The following is a 17,767-nucleotide window of genomic DNA, read 5'->3' as shown; positions in this document are numbered from 1 at the left end:
CCAAAAGCTAAGAAAAACAACAGTCTCCCAGCAAATTGTTTATACAAAAGGCAGAAGATTTACAGAACACTTCTGAAACTAATCTTGAATATCTGACAAAAGTCACAGAAACTGGTTTCGAACCAGAAGAGAATTGTAATCTAAAATCCATTTTCTGCCCACCCACTATATTGACTGGTGTAGTTAAAAATAACTTGAATGATAAGAGCATTGACAAGATGATTTCCAATTTAGAAGCAAACGACAGAGTCACTTGATAAAAGGCAATATAACATTTTAAATCTAGACTAATGTTTTTTACACCTTACTTGGTGAATTCAGTTCATTCTTCCAACTACTACTAATATTCTGAAAAGAGAAAACAGTAGAACCTATCACTCCAGCATTTCAAACTGTAAAATCACAGACTCACAGTGGCAGTCATTACTTGACATAGATATTATGAATCAAAAGAAGATGATGCTTTCAGAAAACAAAATGTTAGATGCATGAAAACTTCAGAGCCAACTAATGAAAATATTTGTGTAGCTTTGCAAAATTGAACAGCAGCACTGGAACAGGTCAGGCATTTGATTCAAAGTGATCTCTATACACAAATTACAAGCTATTTGATAAAGAACTGAATGAACACATGGGGAAAACAGGAACAGGAATAAAATTAAAGCAATAGCTGACGAACCCCTTACAAAAATAGCCAGACTTCAAAGACATATGAGAACAGCAGTATTACCTCAAAACTGTGTGGAACCAGATTCTTAGCCAGTAAGATTACAAATCCAGAAACCATGAGTTTGGGTAAGAAATAAGAGTTAATTGTCTGAATGATGTGGGGACTTCTGCTGGGAGTGGTGGGACATGCCTGTGATCCCAACAGCTTGAGAGGCAGAAGAAGAGGATCACAATTTCAAAACACCAGCCTTAGCAATGCAGCCAGACTCTTTCTCAAAAACATAAGATGGGTTAGGGATGAGGCTCAGTGGTAAAGCCCCTTGTGTTCATCCCTAGTACAAAAAAAAGGGAGGGGGAGTGATTTCTGTGAACGTGAACCTTCTAACCCCTCAGTGAAAGCAAGTGAAAAGATTCATTTGTCACCACTTTGGGTTAAGTTTGTTTTTGAAAGAAACAATGATGATGATGACATGCTAATTTCTGTAGAAAGCCCTAATTTGACAACTCCAGTTATATAAAATCCAACAGATATTAGAAAAAATACATCGGGAAATTCTAATAATTCCAACCTAATGCCATAACTGAATTTGGGCTATAGAGAAGAAACAGCTTGATTTTCTTTCTGATTTGACAGAAGAGGTCCATTCAGGCTGGAGTTGTAGATCGGGGTAGAGCACCTGCCTAGCATGTGTGAGACACTGGGTTTGGATGCTGGCAACACATATAAATAAATAAATAAAAATAAAGGTCCATTAAAAACTAAAAAAAAGTTTCTATAAAAAGAGGTCTAATAGGGAGGGGCTAAAGGGGTGGGAAAGACTGTAGGAGTTGTGTGTTTGGGATTGGGGTCCCTGATGACTTCAGGGCTGTGGCATGCTTGGTACCTGGGAAAGTTTGTGCAAAGGCATAGGATGCCCAGTGGCTATGGCAATGCCCTGCATGCTAGAGTCCTATCAGCTTCACCTTAGTCTTAGGGAATAAAGGAACCTGCTTGCTAGATAGCTGCAGTGTTTCACCAAGCTCCAGTGCTCCTGGAGCTGCCCACCTAACAGTAACTTCAGAGAACTGCACAAAGCTCCTGACATTGCATACTGTAACTGTGAAATGTAACTGCAGAACAAGCAACCTTACTGACACTCTGAACAATAATGTGGTTGTGGTACTAATGACCTAATGCAACCTGTTGATATAAATAAAGGTCTTTCAGCCACTCTGCCACTTTCCTGCCTCTGCACCTTGTCTCTGTCTTCTTTATTATTATTCCTTCAAAAGGCAGTGGAATGAGACAGACATCATTACCCTTGGTACATGTATGATTGCACCAATTGTGTGACTACTTCATGCACAACCAGAGAAGTGAAAAATTCTGCTTTATTTGTGTACGATGAATCAAGGAGCTTTCTACGGTTATGTATAACCGGTTAGAACTAATGAATAAATAAATATAAAAAAAAAGTCGTCATTGCATCCTAGAATGCAATGGCACCTCCTTTCTCCTGTATACAGTGCAGGCACCAGTAAGGATTCGGTGCTACCTCAGGAAGGGCCTTCCATTTGTTCATTCAACAAATGTCTACTGAGCAGCACTCTGAGCCAGGTACTTCTGAACCTTGGGAATGCAAGGCAAATCGGCTCAAAGATCCCTGTCTTCTTGCGGTTTACTGTCTCAGGAAGAAACGAGTCAATGAACAAACAACCAAATACATTTTACTTCTAGTAAGAAGTGCCAAGGCTGGGGATGTAGCTTTGTAGAGTGTTTGCCTCGCATACCTGAGGCCCTGGATTCGGTCCCCAGCACCACATTAAAAAAAAATAATAAGCAAATAAAAATAAAGATGTTCTGTCCATCTACAACTAAAAAAAAAATATTTAAAAAAAAAAAGAGAGAGGAGAAGAAGAGGTGCCATGGAGAAAGTAAGTTAGAACAGGCACAGCTTGTGGGATGGTGGGAAGTGACAGGCCACTGGTCAAGGAAGGCCTCGCAAAAATGTGATGCTTCCACAGAGAGCTGGTGTAAAGTCCTAAGGGGAAGTTTGCCAGGCAGTGTTTAAGGCTGGATAAAGCACCGAGTCCAGAGAAAAAGTGACTATCCAACCACAGCAAGCAAGAGGCCATGGTAGCCAGAAAGCATGAGTGAGAGAAAGAATGGTAGGGAACAAGGACCAGGATGCGGCAGGGCCTTCTGCAGACCATGGTCTGTTGTGGAGAGGCATCGGAGAGATTTGTGTGCCCAAGGAACATGTTCTGATTTATGCTTGAATAAGACCATTTAACACCATATGCAATGAAGAGTAGATTCCAGTAGGCCAAGGCTGATACGCAACAGGGAAAACAGGTAAGAGGCTACTGGGATTCTCTAAGAAAGATGGGTTGGGGGCTTAACAGTAGCAATAGTGAGAAGTGGTCAGGCCCTTGTGTATTTTAAAAGTAAAGCTCACTCACAAATATTGGACCCAATGTAGCTATAAAGAAAAGAGATGAGCCGGGTGCAGAGGCACACTCCTGTAATCCCAGCAGCTCAGGAGGCTGAGGCAGGAGGAGCACAAGTTCAAAGCCAGCCTCAGCAAAAGTGAGCCGATGTCTCTAAATAAAATATGAAATAGGGATGGGGATGTGCTCAGTGTCCCAGTGCCTTTGAGGTCAACCCCCAGTGCCAACCACAAAAAGAAAAGAGATGAGTCGAGCCTTGCTATTAGTTCACTTACTGAACACCTACGATGGACCAGCTTAAGGCTCTTGGTGTGGATGCAGCAATAACTGTCACAGCTTCTTGCCCTTGTGGAGTTCCATTCTAGCAGAAGAAACAAAAAATGAAATGCAAAATAAATAAATGTAAAAAATATGAAATAAAAGGTTTATTCACTGCCACACAGAAACGCCAGCATCCACTCTGGAGTCACCTTTGAAAACTGTTTTAAACTCAAAAGAAAAAAACCCAATGGAAGAACAGGAGTCAAGGATTTCAATTTCTTTGAGCACCTGCCGCCCCTCCCTAAACTGGAGGGCAGAAGTGGAGACATGCTCCCCTACGCACCCTGCAGAAAGCTGCCATCTCTTCCTGTGCCCTGAGAACTTAGACGGTAAGTTGATCTGCAAGAAAAATGGAGAAGTTAAAAGAATAACTGCTTTATCTCCCTTTTTGGCTACAACAAGTATTTATTGTCCAGGCAAGACATTTTTGGGTGATATAGATCACTCTGGTTTTGAATATGTGTTTTTTGGCACCAGGGATTGAACCCAGGGTGCTTGACCTCTGAACTACATTTCCAGCTCCCCTGCCTTTTAAAAAATTTTCATTTTGAGACCGAGTCTCGCTAAGTTGCTTAGGGCCTCAATTGCTGAGGGTGGCTTTGAAGTGATGATCCTCTGTCTCAACCTCCCAAGCCACTGGGATCACAGGTGTCGCCCCCATGCCTGCTGGGTCATTCTGTGAAACAAAATCTACCCATGGGTTTTCTGAAAACCTTACCTAAAAGAAAAATCCCCAAAAGTTATGTTTTAGGGGCTGAGCTTGTGGCTCAGTGGTAAAGCATTTGCCTGCCACATGTGAGGCACTGGATTCAATCCTTAGCACTGTTAAGCCATGAAGCAAAAAAAAAAAGACCACTGACTCCAATTTAAATCAAATTAAAGCAAGCTTGTAATTCCAACCGGCCAGGGCTGTCCCTCCCAAAACCCGTGGGGTAGAAGACAGTACCCCAGCTCTCTAGGAATACAGTTTTATAGCACAGAAAATTGCAAAAGGGGGGTGTCTTGAGAACTTACAGATAACAGGATTTTGACAAGCATAATACAAAGGCAGGTAGTAGGTTATTGGTCTAAATGGTTCAGCACTTAGAGAGTAAATTTAGATCCCAACATCGGAATTTATGAGGCACCACTAAATTTTCAGAGAGGGTTGTTATCTGGTCAGGGAAAAACAGGCGTGGGTGAGTTCAAGGCACGGGCAGGCATTGCAAGCAAGTTTAGAAATCGCAGTAATTTATAGTAAAGCCGAAATTACTTTTTCTTGTCTTTGTGACAAGATAGCTCCCAATCTTAAGAGGGAATTAAGCTGGGTTTATCAGCCCCACATAAAAAATTTAAAAAAAAAAAAGTATTATGTCCATCTACAACTTTAAAAAAGTAACATTGTTTTTTTTAAAGGTATGTTTTATACTGTTTCTTTTCTACAGACTTGAGTGTTGGTTCAGTGTTTCTCCAACACTGTTGCCATTTTACAGGGCCAGTTCCAACTGTGAGCACTTTGGTGTAGGGACTGTCAGTGGCTCCTAGCTCTACTGATTCCTGATTCTCCCGGAGCCTGTGCTATCCATGTCTGTATTCTCGGACACACACTCTGGTGGGCCCACCTTGCTGCACTCTGCTGTGCACGGCCACTTGGCTACTGGAGCCACTGCTTCTCTCAGGAGCCCTGGGATACAAGCAGCCACCACTCCTTTACAGACCGTCAGCATTTGTGACCTCCTGTGGTCACCTTAGCTACAGGCTAGGTTACATCTCCATCCAGGTTCCATGAAAATCCTTTTTCAATTCTCTGGGCTATGAATTTGTGCCCCTCCTCTTTATTTCTTTTATTTCTTTTGGCTGTTATTTGGAATAATAATAATAATAATGTCATTTGGGGAATTAGCCTGGAGGTTTTCCCAATGTGTGTTTGTGTTTGTGTATGTGTATGTGTGTGTGTGTGTGTATAAAATTTGTTAAACATTGTGTGCTATGTACACAAAAACACTGTCCAACCACACGATTTCAGTTGTGAAGTTATGCACCTTAGACTTCAGGCTTTAAATTGGGATTCCCTGGGCTGGGGATGTGGCTCAGGCGGTAGCGTGCTCGTCTGGCATGCGAGAGGCCCAGGTTCGATCCCCAGCACCACATACCAACAAAGATGTTGTGTCTGTCGAGAACTAAAAAATAAATATTAAAATTTCTCTCTCTCTCTCTCTCTCTCTCTCTCTCTCTCTCTCTCTCTCTCTCTCTCCTCTCTCTCTCTCTCTCCTCTCTCACTCTCTCTTAAAAAAAAAATTAAAAAAAAATAAAAAAAAATAAATTGGGATTCCCTAAATGCTACCCTTTGCGAATCTCGAGGCTGCCATCACTACTCAGAGAAAGTTTCACCAAGGTCTCTGAGGGACAGGTCTCCTGGCACCTCCCCCTAGGGCACACTGAGGAAAGTACAAGCACCCACAAAATGGAGCCCATGGATGGACTTGAGAAGTGGAATTCAGGGCCTGAGGGAGCTGTCTTGTGGCTAGCTAATAACTACGAAATAGAACAATAAAAGATTGGTTAAAAAAAAACCCACTGAATGGCAGCTGGGTGGAGAGGGAAAGCCTGACCCTGGCTGAGTGCATCACCCACGACCATTCATTTCACGTGGGGAGAACATTCGTGTCTTTTGCTGTAGCAGTACTGACAAGTTTGATAAGGGTGTTGCCTTAGACCCTGTAGTAAGGGCAAGTTAAACTGCCATGGGTTTTCAAAAGGTGCCTTACTAGGTGACCGAGGAGATGAGAGGATTGTACAGTAAAAGCTAATTCCTGGTAAATCCAAGTGCTGTCCCGGTAGTGCCCTGAGGGTCCGTGACAATTCCAGAATTGTGAGTCCTAAACTGACCTGCTATGCAGAATCTGCCTTTTTACAAATTCCCCAGATGATCTGCCTTAAGGTTTGAAAATCACTAGGCAAAAACAACTTCCTGCTAATCTGAAACACCCCCTTGATAAGTAACTCATCAGGAAGAACTCTCTTAATTAAAATAACAAAAGTCCAGCTGCTCGGGAGGTTGAAGGGGAGAGCCATTGAAGCCAGATTTACAGATAGGTAGTTAGTAGTTAGGTAAATTGGGTCTATGTCGAATAAGATAAATAAAATGGAAGCCATTATAGAGAATGGAGTCCAGGAAACCAGGGCAGCACTTGGGGAAATTGAAATGTTAATGTCCCCAAGGCCTGGAGCCCATTCTAAGCAACTGTTAATGGAACAGCTCCCAACAAATGCTGATCAAAGCCCAGATTACTCCTCCAGCCCACCTATCTCCCGACCTTTTGGCCTTCCCACCTGCATTCTATCGCAGCAAGGTAACAAGAAACAAGGATAGGAGTATGGGAAAGCTGAAAGAAGACCTTAGCTATAAAAAAGTGAAGACCTCCGCCTTCCACAGATTCGGCCTTTTGGATCTCCTTTTCCTCCTGGAGAAGTCTTTTCTGCTGTCCTTTAATAAAACTTTTACTTTCCACTCTTCACTGCCTCGGAGTGCTTCTCTGGTGTTACACTTCAGCATCACCGGTAAACAGCAGTAACACCATGAGCTGGAATCCAGCCTGAACAACTTAGTGAGACTCTGTCTCTAAATAACGTTTAAAGGAAGTCCATCCTTTCACAGATTATCTCGAATATTAGCGACTCAAATTCACAGATAATTTCCCAAACTCAACAAAATGAAAAGAAAAAAAAATCACTTACGAGTGGCACCTCTTCATACCGCTGGGGCCTGGGGATGTGTTCAGTGGTGGAGTGCCTACTCAGCACACAGCAGCCCTGGAGTCAATCCTAAGCACCCTGATGTAATGCAGGGCCGGGCACGGAGCTCAGGGAAGAGGTCTTGCTCTACACAGGACCTGGGTTCAATGCCCAGCACCAAAAGAGAAAAAAAGTGTGCAGAAACGATGATTTGGGACACATTAAAAGTGCATCCAGCATCTTTGGTACTTTCTTCTGTCAGATGAAAGCATCATAATGGAAAACTCTACACAAAGAAACGTGAACAACCTCGCTGCTCCGTTCACTGGGTGGCAATAAGAAGGCAGTGCTGAAGGAAGGCACACAGAATTGCTCTGAGGGCCCTTCTGCTTCACTCCAAATGGGCACTGCTTTGGTTAGGAAAGACAAGTGGCCAACATTATTAAGGCATGGCTACCTTTGCTCCATTTGTCTTCCAAAATATTGGGTAAAGCTTTTCAAAAGCATATGTACAAGCCAGGAGTGGTGATACACACCTATAATCCCATTGGCTTAGGAGGCTGAGGCAGGAAGATTGCAAGTTTGAGGCTAGCCTCAGCAACTTAGTGAGATTGTAAGCAACTTAGCAAGATCCTGTAAAAAAAAAAAATCCTGGGGATGTGCTCAGTTGTTAAGCATCCCTGATTCACCCACTGGTGCAAAACAAACAAAAGCAGGGGGGCGGGGGATGCGAATCAGTAGTGGGGCGCTGGCCTAGCAAGTGTGAGGCACCACATAAAAATAAATCAAGTTATTATGTCCATCTACATTTAAAAAGATTATTTTAAAATAAAATATGTATGTACAGGAATGTTAAATGGATTCTACTTTCCTCTCTAAATGCTTATCTAAGAACTAAACTAGCAAAGACAGAGTTATAGGGATTGGTTTAACCTATCTAAAATGTCATTTAAAATACCGAACAAAACATATGGAGTGTTGGTGTTCAGGACATTGTGCATAGGACAGACAGTAAAACAGGCAGGCAGCACAATCACCGTACAGGCCACCCCGTGAGATTAACCATCGGTCCTCTCATGGCAGAAAGGGTAGAGCAGGTGCGACCTGAGTGAAGGCTACAGACTCAAGGACAAAGAGGGCATGACCAGTTAGGAAGTCCCAGACTGATCCGAGAGCTTCCCCACATCCAGCATGTTCAGCTGAGATGTAGACAGCAGCCATGGCACTCTCCTAACACCTATTTAGCACAGACTGGCAGGTGACCTGACCTCGTAGTGTATTAACTCCTAGACTAGCACACCTGGATGACAATCTACCCTTAGGTCCCCTCTCACCTGGCAAGAATTGTTTTTCTTCTCACTTAAATCCTCTTTTAACTCTTGCCTTCCATTGTCTGTGGGTTTCATTCTTTGGATTCACAAGAACCTGGAAAGAAATCACTGGTGGGGCTGGGTCTGCTGCAATGCCAAGAGGGCATCTTCCTGCCACCAAGGGCTGCGACACTGCACTGCTTCAGAGTACGGTCCTGCTGGCTGAGGGCACCCTGCAGCACAGACTGCCACTGCTGCAGAGGACGCCCGCCAGCAACTGCAGCAGCAGAGGTTCAGAATCCAGTTTGAAATGGACATCACGCAAGGGAAGACTGACCCCTGAGAAATGGGAACACAAGACAAGTACTAGGATGTCCCCAGACAACTGCATTGCTTCCAGACATCTCGTACTAACAGGATGGAAGTCAAAGATCAGAAAACTTAAGGAGCTGTTTCTATGAGAATGTCAATGAACTTTCATTCAGACTGACCAAGAAAAAAAGGGAGAAAATATGCTACCGATAGATGGAGCAGCAGAGGTGACATGACAAATTCTAGCCATAACAGGAATGGCAAAATATGTGTACACACACACACACACACAGACACACAAATACATATATAGACACAAACTCACATACACACACACACATAATGGCCTTTCCAGAAATAAATTTCATAACAGATAAAATGGGAGAACTTTTGGAAAGAATCAAACTACTAAAGGTTACTCATGATAATCAGAACAGTTCAGACTATTAAAGAGATGGAATTTGTAATTTATGCCTAGCATTCTTCATGTTATTATTGCTTATGTTACAAAAAACACATTTTGTAATAATTTTCTATCATTTACTAAATGTTTAATGATATCTTGGAAATATTTAGTGAGCACTTAAAAAAGAATGTGTTCTGCATGTACTATGTGGGATTTTCTTAATATTTTTTAGTTGTCTATGGATATTTATTTATGTATTTATATGCGGTACTGAGAATCAAACCCAGAGCCTCATGCATGCTAGGCAAGAGCTCTACCATTGAGCCCAGCCCCAAAGTGGACTACATCAGATTTTCCCAGCAGTTTGAATATAATTTGCCTTGGTGTCTGTGCTTTTGGTACTTGTTTCTTGGTGCTCTCTGAGCTTCACATTGGCATTCTGGGATCATTAACTTTGGAAACTTCCTAGCCTCATTTCTGGAGTTTCTCCTGCCCCATATTCCATATGCCTTCTGGAATTTCAATTATTTTGTTGGACTAAAAGATATTTCCCGGCAGCTGTTGGGTGCTTTTTATATATACATATATATGTATATGGAGACATATACATATATTTCTTACTTTCGGGTTTATTCATTCTTTATCAGAGTTTCAATTATATTGATGAACTTGCTGAAGACACTGTCATCTATTATTTTCACTCTTTGCATTTCCATTTGATTATCTCTCAGCTTCAATTGCCCATCTATATCTGCCCATTGTGCACTTTTTCTGCTAGAACATTTAACACGTCACTGTTACTTCAATTCCATCAGTACTTCTAAGGATGGCCTCCTGTCCTGACGGGGAGGTGTATTTCCTTGCATTTTTTGTGCCCTGTACTGTTTTTTCTGGAAGTCCAGTATCTTGAGTAGGGCAATAGAAAAAGGTTCTGTTAAGCCTTCCGTGTTGGGCAAGGCTTCAGGTTGGCTGTGGCTAGTTACCTGAAGTTCACCACTTGTGACTCTTAGTTTGGGGTGAGGGCTAGTTCCCAAGTGTTTACCTCAGCATCCAGGTCCTCTTCAGGTTAAGGCATGCTCAGAGACAGTCCAGTTCTACTAGAATATTTTCAGTGAAATATTTCATTAAGTGCTTACCACTCACCTGTGGGGTACTAAGTGATGGAGTTTGCAGCATCCCCCACACTCCACTTCTCCTGCATTATTTATGCATGTATACTTTTCTCCTGGCCTCCCACCTTGTTCCTCCTTTAATACCATCACCATCTCTAGAAGCAGTCTGCCTACCTGCCGCCCGCACCGTGGAGACCATCACCCTCTGCCTGACACCTTGCACACACTTCCCTTTTCTCACATCCTGTATTCTCTGGTCATCAGCAGGTGCCTGTGGGCAGGAACAATGTCTAGCCAGCTCGTACATCCCTGGATTTAGGAGTAATTGTTTCCAGGACAGCGACACACAAATGTGCAGACATGATGTCACTGAAGGATTACGGAAAGTCCATAGGCACCGCTTAAAAGCAAAATACTGGGCTGGGGTTGCAGCTCAGTGACAGAGCGCTTGCCTCACACGTGTGGGCCACTGGGTTCAATCCTCAGCACCACATAAAAATAAAATATAGGAACTGTGTCCATCTACAACCACAATAATATTTTTAAAAAACAAAAAGAAAAATACTGTCAAAATCGCCTCTTCTATACCAGGCAAGTGAATAAAACACATTTTATCAGGATTTTAAGTTTTAGGGATTAAAGCAAACGAATATTGATTTTCTTGAGGTTGAATGTACTTCTAAAACTTATGTCTATTACTAAAAAATTAAATAATGAAGGTTTTGATCCTTTAGAAAATAACTGAGTTGCTAGTAGTTGGGAGCACAGGTAGGTAAGCCTTAAGTCACACTGCCTATGTGGCGCCCTCAGAAATGTGAGAATAGGCCTAACAAGATCAAGTGAGGATTTCTGATGGGGTCAGCAATAAGGCAGCTACAATAAGCAGTTCTCATAACCCATCCCAAGTCGGCTTCTGAGTGAATGAACTGCCATCCCGATGCACTCTTGCAGTTTCCAAGAAGGGCAAGAAGGCCAACAGGCAGTGAGACTGAAGGGAGTGGGTGACTGGGGCAGGTCATCCTCTCGCTCCTCCCCACTCTAGGTACACCACCCTCCATCAGGAACCACTCATATGGCAGCCTGGGAGAAAGAGCAAGGTGGAGAGGAGGGACACGTGTGCAGAAGCAGGAGGAGAAAAGATGCTTCCTGTTGCCTCCCCCAGGCCCTTACTCACCCATTTACTCCAAGTGGAGATTTATTTTTAATGCTTACTTTTCATATCTGAACGGTCGAATTTAAACGGGAAACTTAGTTGGTCATGCTGCATGCATGTTCACTCCTCACAATTCTGGTTGTTGTTCTCACTTGTCAAAGTCAAAATAACCTAACCCATGTGATCCCACATTCCACAAAGTTGTATTAACAAGATACAAGTATTCATAAAAGTAGTTTTTTTTTTTTTTTTGCAGAAGGAAAACACGAACAGAAAAGCCTGACTATATAATTAATCACAAAACAGAACTCTGACTTTATTTCTGACATGTTTTACACACACTGGAAACAGGTGAAATGAAAAGAGCTCAGTATATATACCTAGAGGCTCCCCAGTGTCTTGGTCCACTTGAGCTGACATCATAAAATACCACAGACTGGGACTTAAACAACAGAATTAATTTCTCAGTTCCAGAGGCTGGAAATCTGAGATCAGAATGTCCACCAGGTCAGTTCCAGGGAGGGCTGTCTCCTTGGGGGCAGACATCTGCCTTGCTATGTTCTTGCATGGTGCAGAGAGTACGCTCTCTGGTGTCTCTTCTTCTAAGGGCAATGACCCATCACGAAGCCTTGCCCTCATGTAATGCTAAATACTTCTCAGATGCCCCATTTCCAAATACCCCACATTGAGGGCGAGGGCTTCAGCATGTAATTTTGGGGTGACACACACATTTAATCTGCAACACATTTCACAAGTCACTTATTACACATCGGTATTACATGAAAATACCAATATATAGTCATATAAATATAAACAATTTATTTTCAAATATAAATTTTCTCCCTGCTCTGAAGTTCCTCATTTTGTCACCGCCTCATGGTTCTTCCCCATTAGCCTGTCTTGAACACATTCAATTTTCACACCACGTCTTCAAATCCATGAAGACAGTATGGTGAACACTGCTGCTACACACCATTATAGGTGCTGTCTTTATCCCCCTAAAGACTGTCAGGTGAAAGCAGCATCCTATTTTGCCAGGAACTCCCTTTTATGGGACAGTTTTGGTTCTGAGGAACCAACTCAAACTCATGTGAACTCAAATCAGGCTCAACGCCCCATCTACAAAACCAGACTTCACAATTCCATTGTGTGGCATGTGGCCAGTGAAGTCTCTTCAAAACTACACTAGGAAATAAAACATCAAAGAAAAATAGCCTTCATCCTCAAAAGACTTATCTTTCTCCTGAGCTTGCCTCAGTTGGTTTCAAATCCAGAGGTCAAAAGTCACCAGTGACTTTTGTTCTTTGGCTTTCAAAGTGGGATATACATCATCACATCACCCCATATATACAGAATTTATATTAGAGACAGGTATAGACAGACCTCAATATACAAAGGCTTAACCTGTGAGTTTTGGCTTTATGATGGTGCAGAAGCAATATGTTCTGTAGAAACTATACTTCAGGATGTGATCTTTTCCTAGGCTAGCAGCAGGCAGTATGATGCTCTTTCATGGTGCTGGGCGGCAGTAGTGGGCACAGCTCCCTGTCAGCCGTGCAATGATGAATGCTCGGTACTCTGCACTGGGCTGTGTTGCAAAGCTCTGATGTTTGGTACTTCAAGTGTGTTATTCACTATATTTTCAACCTTGGGGAGTTTCTCAGGACACAACCCCACCCCCTAAGGAAGATCTGTACATTTCCCCCATGCCTGTGACTGCTTCTCTGATAACCTCATCCTTAGCTTTCACAGATTTAAAACATTAGGCCTTTTCTTCAGAATGAGTGTTTTGATGTCGAATCAGGGACGAGCTCCGACTATACGCCTTCCCACACTTGCTACATTCATAGGGTTTCTCCGAAGAATGACTTCTCTGATGTCGAATGAGGTCTGAGCCACTGCTAAACGCCTTCCCACACTCATTGCACTCGTAGGGTTTCTCTCCTGTATGACTTCTTTCATGGAGGATGAGGGAGGTGCGCTGACTGAAGGCCTTCCCACATGTCTTGCAGGTGTACGGCTTCTCTCCAGTGTGGATTCTCTCGTGCTGGGCAAGATGTGCACTCTGGCTGAAGGCCTTCCCACACTGGTCACATTCATAAGGTCTGTCTTCAGTATGAATCCTCTTGTGTCGAGTTAGGGATATTCGGTGGCTGAACGCTTTCCCACATTCCTCACACTGATAGGGCTTTTCTCCAGTATGAATCCTCTGATGTTCAATAAGGAATGACTGGCGACCAAAAACTTTACTACATTTATTGCACTTGAAAGGTTTCTCTTCAGAATGAATGTTCTGATGTATTTTAAGGTTTGCAGTTCCAGAAAACATCTTTCCACATTCCTTACACTCAAAGAGCTTCTTTTTCCGTTTATGAATTTTCTGATGTTGAATGAGGGATGAATGCCGATTACAGACCTTCTCACATTTATTGCATCTGTACAGCTTCTTTCCACTGTGAACCCTTCGATGCAGAATAAGGGTTGAAAGGCGCCTAAAGTCCTTCTCACATTTGTCACATTTATAGGGTTTACCTGAAGCATGAATTTTATGATGAAGCAGAAGGGGTGAAATCCTACTAAAGGATTTCCCACATTTTCCACATTTAAAGGCATTCTCTAAATGGTGACTTCTCTGCATCACACTCTGACTTAAGGCCTTCACACTTTTATGAGGTTTCTCTCCGATATGAATTTTTTCATGTGTAACAAGGGCTGGTTTCTTTTTGAAGCCTCTCCCACATCTATTGCATTTATGTATTTTCTTTGTACTGTGAATTCTCTTATGAACTAAAAGGGATGACTTCCGACTAAAGACTTTCCTACATTTTCTGCACTGGTAGACTCTCTCAACAATTTGGATGTTGTGATGTACACTGAGAGATGGGCATGAACTCAAACCCTTCCCACAATTAGACATTTCCTTTCCATTATGAATTTTTCTATGTAGAATAAAGGCTATTTTGTTATTGAAACTTTCCCCACATTTATCACACTCATGGCTTTTCTTCCCATTGTGAACTCTCTGATGAAGAATGAGAGATGAGATCTGTCTGAAAGCTTTTCTACAATTACCACATTCATAAGGTCTCTCTCCAGTATGTGAGTTCTGATGCAGTTTAAGAGAGATGCTTTGACTAAAGGTTTTAGCACAGTAATCACATTTTAAGGCTTTCTTCCCTGAATTACCTTTCTTGGGTTTGCTTAGAAATGAACTTTTCCTGTAGCCCCTGCTCCCTGTTGGAACCTTTTGTTTTGTAGAAACTGGTTTCTGACAGCTGCTTTGCCCAGATTTGTTGCACTGATTTGGTGGTAATTTCTTCACCTCACACTTAGACCTGGAGTCTGAAAGATACCAAAAAATTGACTGGTTGTTTTCCTGTGCTTGAAAAATCAATCTTCTACAATATGCATGCAATCATTATCATTACTGATCAGAATAACTATGAAAAACAGAACAATAACTTTTTAGTGTCTTCTTGGGGTTTGAATTATCATATGAAAGATTTTAATGAAATATTTAATATTTCAGGAGAGTTTGTGATGAGAAAGTAAATAAATCAAAGTTTTACTTCGAGGATAAATTTGTACCACATACTACATTCAACCCCATAGGTGTCACTGGACAAATAAATGTAGTTTTGTTTTATGAAATGTCTATAAAAGGCAAATCTGCAGAGACAAGACCATTAGTTGTCTGGGTCTGGAGATGTCAATCAGGATTATCTGTAACTTGGCAAAAGGGATCTTAGTAGGGTGATGAAAATGTTCTGAATCAGAATTGTGGAGATGGTTACACAACGTGGAAAATACATTTTTTAAAAAGTCACTGAATTATGTTCTTTAAAATGATCGAATCTTATATTATAAATTATACATTTGTAAAATTATAAATCCCTCAAAATGCAGAAATCAAATATTTAAAGACTGCAAACCTAGTAGCAATTAGAATTCAGTATTTAGATTTTACAAGAGTGAAAACTTTAAACTCAGAGAAGTAGGAAAAAAGGTAAAAGATTAGACTAAATAAAAATGAACCTCTTATCTGGCAAAATAGATGAAATGGAGTAGGACACAAAAGTCCAGATAATTTAAGATGATTGTACAGCAGACTGACTATAAACCTGAAATTATAGGGAACAATAAACACCACACAGGTTCAGAGCTGTCCAATATAGCACCCACAAGGCATATGGGTCTACTGAGCTCCACAACACATGGCTGGTCTGATGTGGGACATGCTGTGTGAAATACACTCCAGATTGTGAAGATGTAGTACAAAAAAAGGGCAGTAAAATATCTCACTGTAAAAATAGTGATCATACATTGCAGTATTTTAAATACACTGGGTTAACAAAATAATTTTGCCTGTTTTTAAAGTTATTTTAATGTAGGTAGTAGAAAAACTCTGATTAACTGTGTGGCTTGTGTTCTATTCCTATAACAGTCATGTGTTAAATGGAGCTTGAACTTACTGAAGAGTGTCGTTTAACTACATCACTGTGAGAAACTCTACATCTATTACACTTATACTCTTTCAAGTGTGTACACTTACCCACCTCACAGGTCTCCCGCTGGTCAGGAGGAGACGGGGGCTAAAAGCCCCGACAACAATCTCCTAAAAGCGTTCTAGAGAAGAATTCTGTGGACCTGTGGCTATTTGATATCTGTAGTAACTACCATTGTAGTTCCCATTAGGAGATGTACCTTAAAATAATCATGCCAATGGGGAATCAAGAAAGGGAGGCTAGGGAAACCTTCACAGCAAGGCCGGGGCCTCAGCCAAGGGGAACCCAGGTCTCACCCTCGAGTCTGTCCTGCCCCACACCCTGCTGTCTTCCTCTCCTTCTCTGCACATCCCTCATTCAAGACCTCACTTTTTTTGTGTGGACACAAACATCACCTCAGCTCATCTCTCTGCTGTGTATCTAGAAGTCCCTTAAACCACAGCACATACCAGAATTCACCCCAGTACATTAGGTCAATGTGAGCATATAAACCTGGGAGTGAACACGTACATGTGGAGGAGAGTGACCATGCTGCAGCCCCGTCTACCAACGCATGGCTTTCCCACCTGCTGCCATCTTGGGACACTGCAGCTACCTGCGCAACCCCTCCAAGATGTTAGCCTCCACCTTGGGACAATGGACAGGGCCTGGAGGTAGCAGCCTGATGCAGCACTACACATCACAGCGCTGCTGGCCAATGCAGGAACTACCCTCTCAGCCCCATCTCTGAAAGCAATCACCTCACTTCTGGGACACCTCCACTGCCACCACCATCATCTTTAGTCAGGGAAGCTTCCATCTTAGGACAATGGCTAGGGGCCTGGAAGACTTGACACTGCCGCTGCCACCAACGAGGGACATGCTCGATACAATCTAAAAACAACAGCCAGCATCTGGAAGACCATCACCAAGGTCCCTGCAGGCTTGGTTCACCAGAGGCACCCTGCTAGCCTGCTTCTCTTGATCCTCCTTCACTCTTGTTGTGAGCTAACACCTCTCTATTCTCACCTCCCACCCGCCCCTGCTCTCTACCATCAGAAACTGCAGACCCTGACACAAACCTACTATTTCATTATAGGTATTAATCAAATTCACCGCTTCTGTTTATTGTGAAAAAACTATAACTGTCTAAAGAGAACCTATATGGTTTAAGGATGCATATTGTTCACCTTGAGTGCTCTAAATATTGATCTCCCTCTTAAAGATGAGGTATTGGTAACCTGCAGGACACTACAAAATTACAGAAGCATCACCAACAGACTAGATCATTTGGAAGACAGAACCTCACACAATGAAGACAAATGTATAATCTTTAAAAAGTTGACCTCACAGTGAAGATGGTAAGAATCCATGAACAGAACCTCCAAAAATTATGGGATAACCTGAAATACCAAATCTAGGAATTATCAGGATAGAGGAAGGCACACAGCTTCAATCCTAGGTGCACAGGCAGCTCAGAGAGCCACAGCATGGGTTAAGGCCCTGCATCCGTTCTACCAGTACTTGACTCAGGAAAAATGGACGAGAAAGACTACTGAACAGACACTGACCACCCATGCTGGTCAAATATTTCGACCATTTCGGTGGAGGTCACTTTGGTCTACAACTAAGACATTGGATATTTTTCTTTTTTTAAAATACACATGTATTTTTTTTAATTATTTTTTTCTTATTCCTCCCATGTGTGAATTTGTGTGTATGTCTATGAGCGTGTGAATTCTGCTGTCCTCTTTCAGGGACAGATAGATTACCGTTATTTGTCATGTTTTCTCTCATATTCAGCATTTTAAAAATGTCATTGTCTTTTTCTAGCTTTGTCTTATGAGGGTTCTGTA

At 42.1% G+C, this 17,767-nt stretch overlaps 2 protein-coding genes across 4 annotated transcripts in view; both read right to left on the bottom strand.

The window, feature by feature from the left end:
- Positions 1-14,743, bottom strand: part of LOC101975576 (uncharacterized) — a 49,952-nt gene extending 35,209 nt beyond the window's left edge. Inside the window, exons 1-3 of one of the 3 annotated variants that reach the window (XM_040280089.2) lie at positions 14,614-14,717; positions 7,138-8,559; positions 3,375-3,460 (exon numbers count right to left, since the gene is read on the bottom strand). The gene's annotated coding sequence lies outside the window, so the exon portion shown is untranslated. Of the gene's footprint in view, positions 1-3,374; positions 3,461-7,137; positions 8,560-14,613 lie in introns of those variants that run through there. The other 2 variants (XM_078036139.1, XM_040280090.2) reach the window with 2 other exon arrangements.
- Positions 11,719-14,839, bottom strand: LOC144372939 (uncharacterized; the record flags this gene model as incomplete). Its single annotated transcript, XM_078036142.1, has 1 exon — positions 11,719-14,839. A coding segment is annotated over one exon (1,650 nt), but the record flags the coding sequence as incomplete, so codon positions are not given.
- Between the last annotated feature and the right edge of the window lie 2,928 nt (positions 14,840-17,767).

This window comes from Ictidomys tridecemlineatus, unplaced genomic scaffold, assembly GCF_052094955.1.
Source record: "Ictidomys tridecemlineatus isolate mIctTri1 unplaced genomic scaffold, mIctTri1.hap1 Scaffold_1958, whole genome shotgun sequence".
NCBI lineage: Eukaryota > Metazoa > Chordata > Mammalia > Rodentia > Sciuridae > Ictidomys > Ictidomys tridecemlineatus.
The sequence above is the reverse complement of the archived record's forward strand: the minus strand, read 5'-3'. Positions and strand labels throughout refer to the sequence as shown.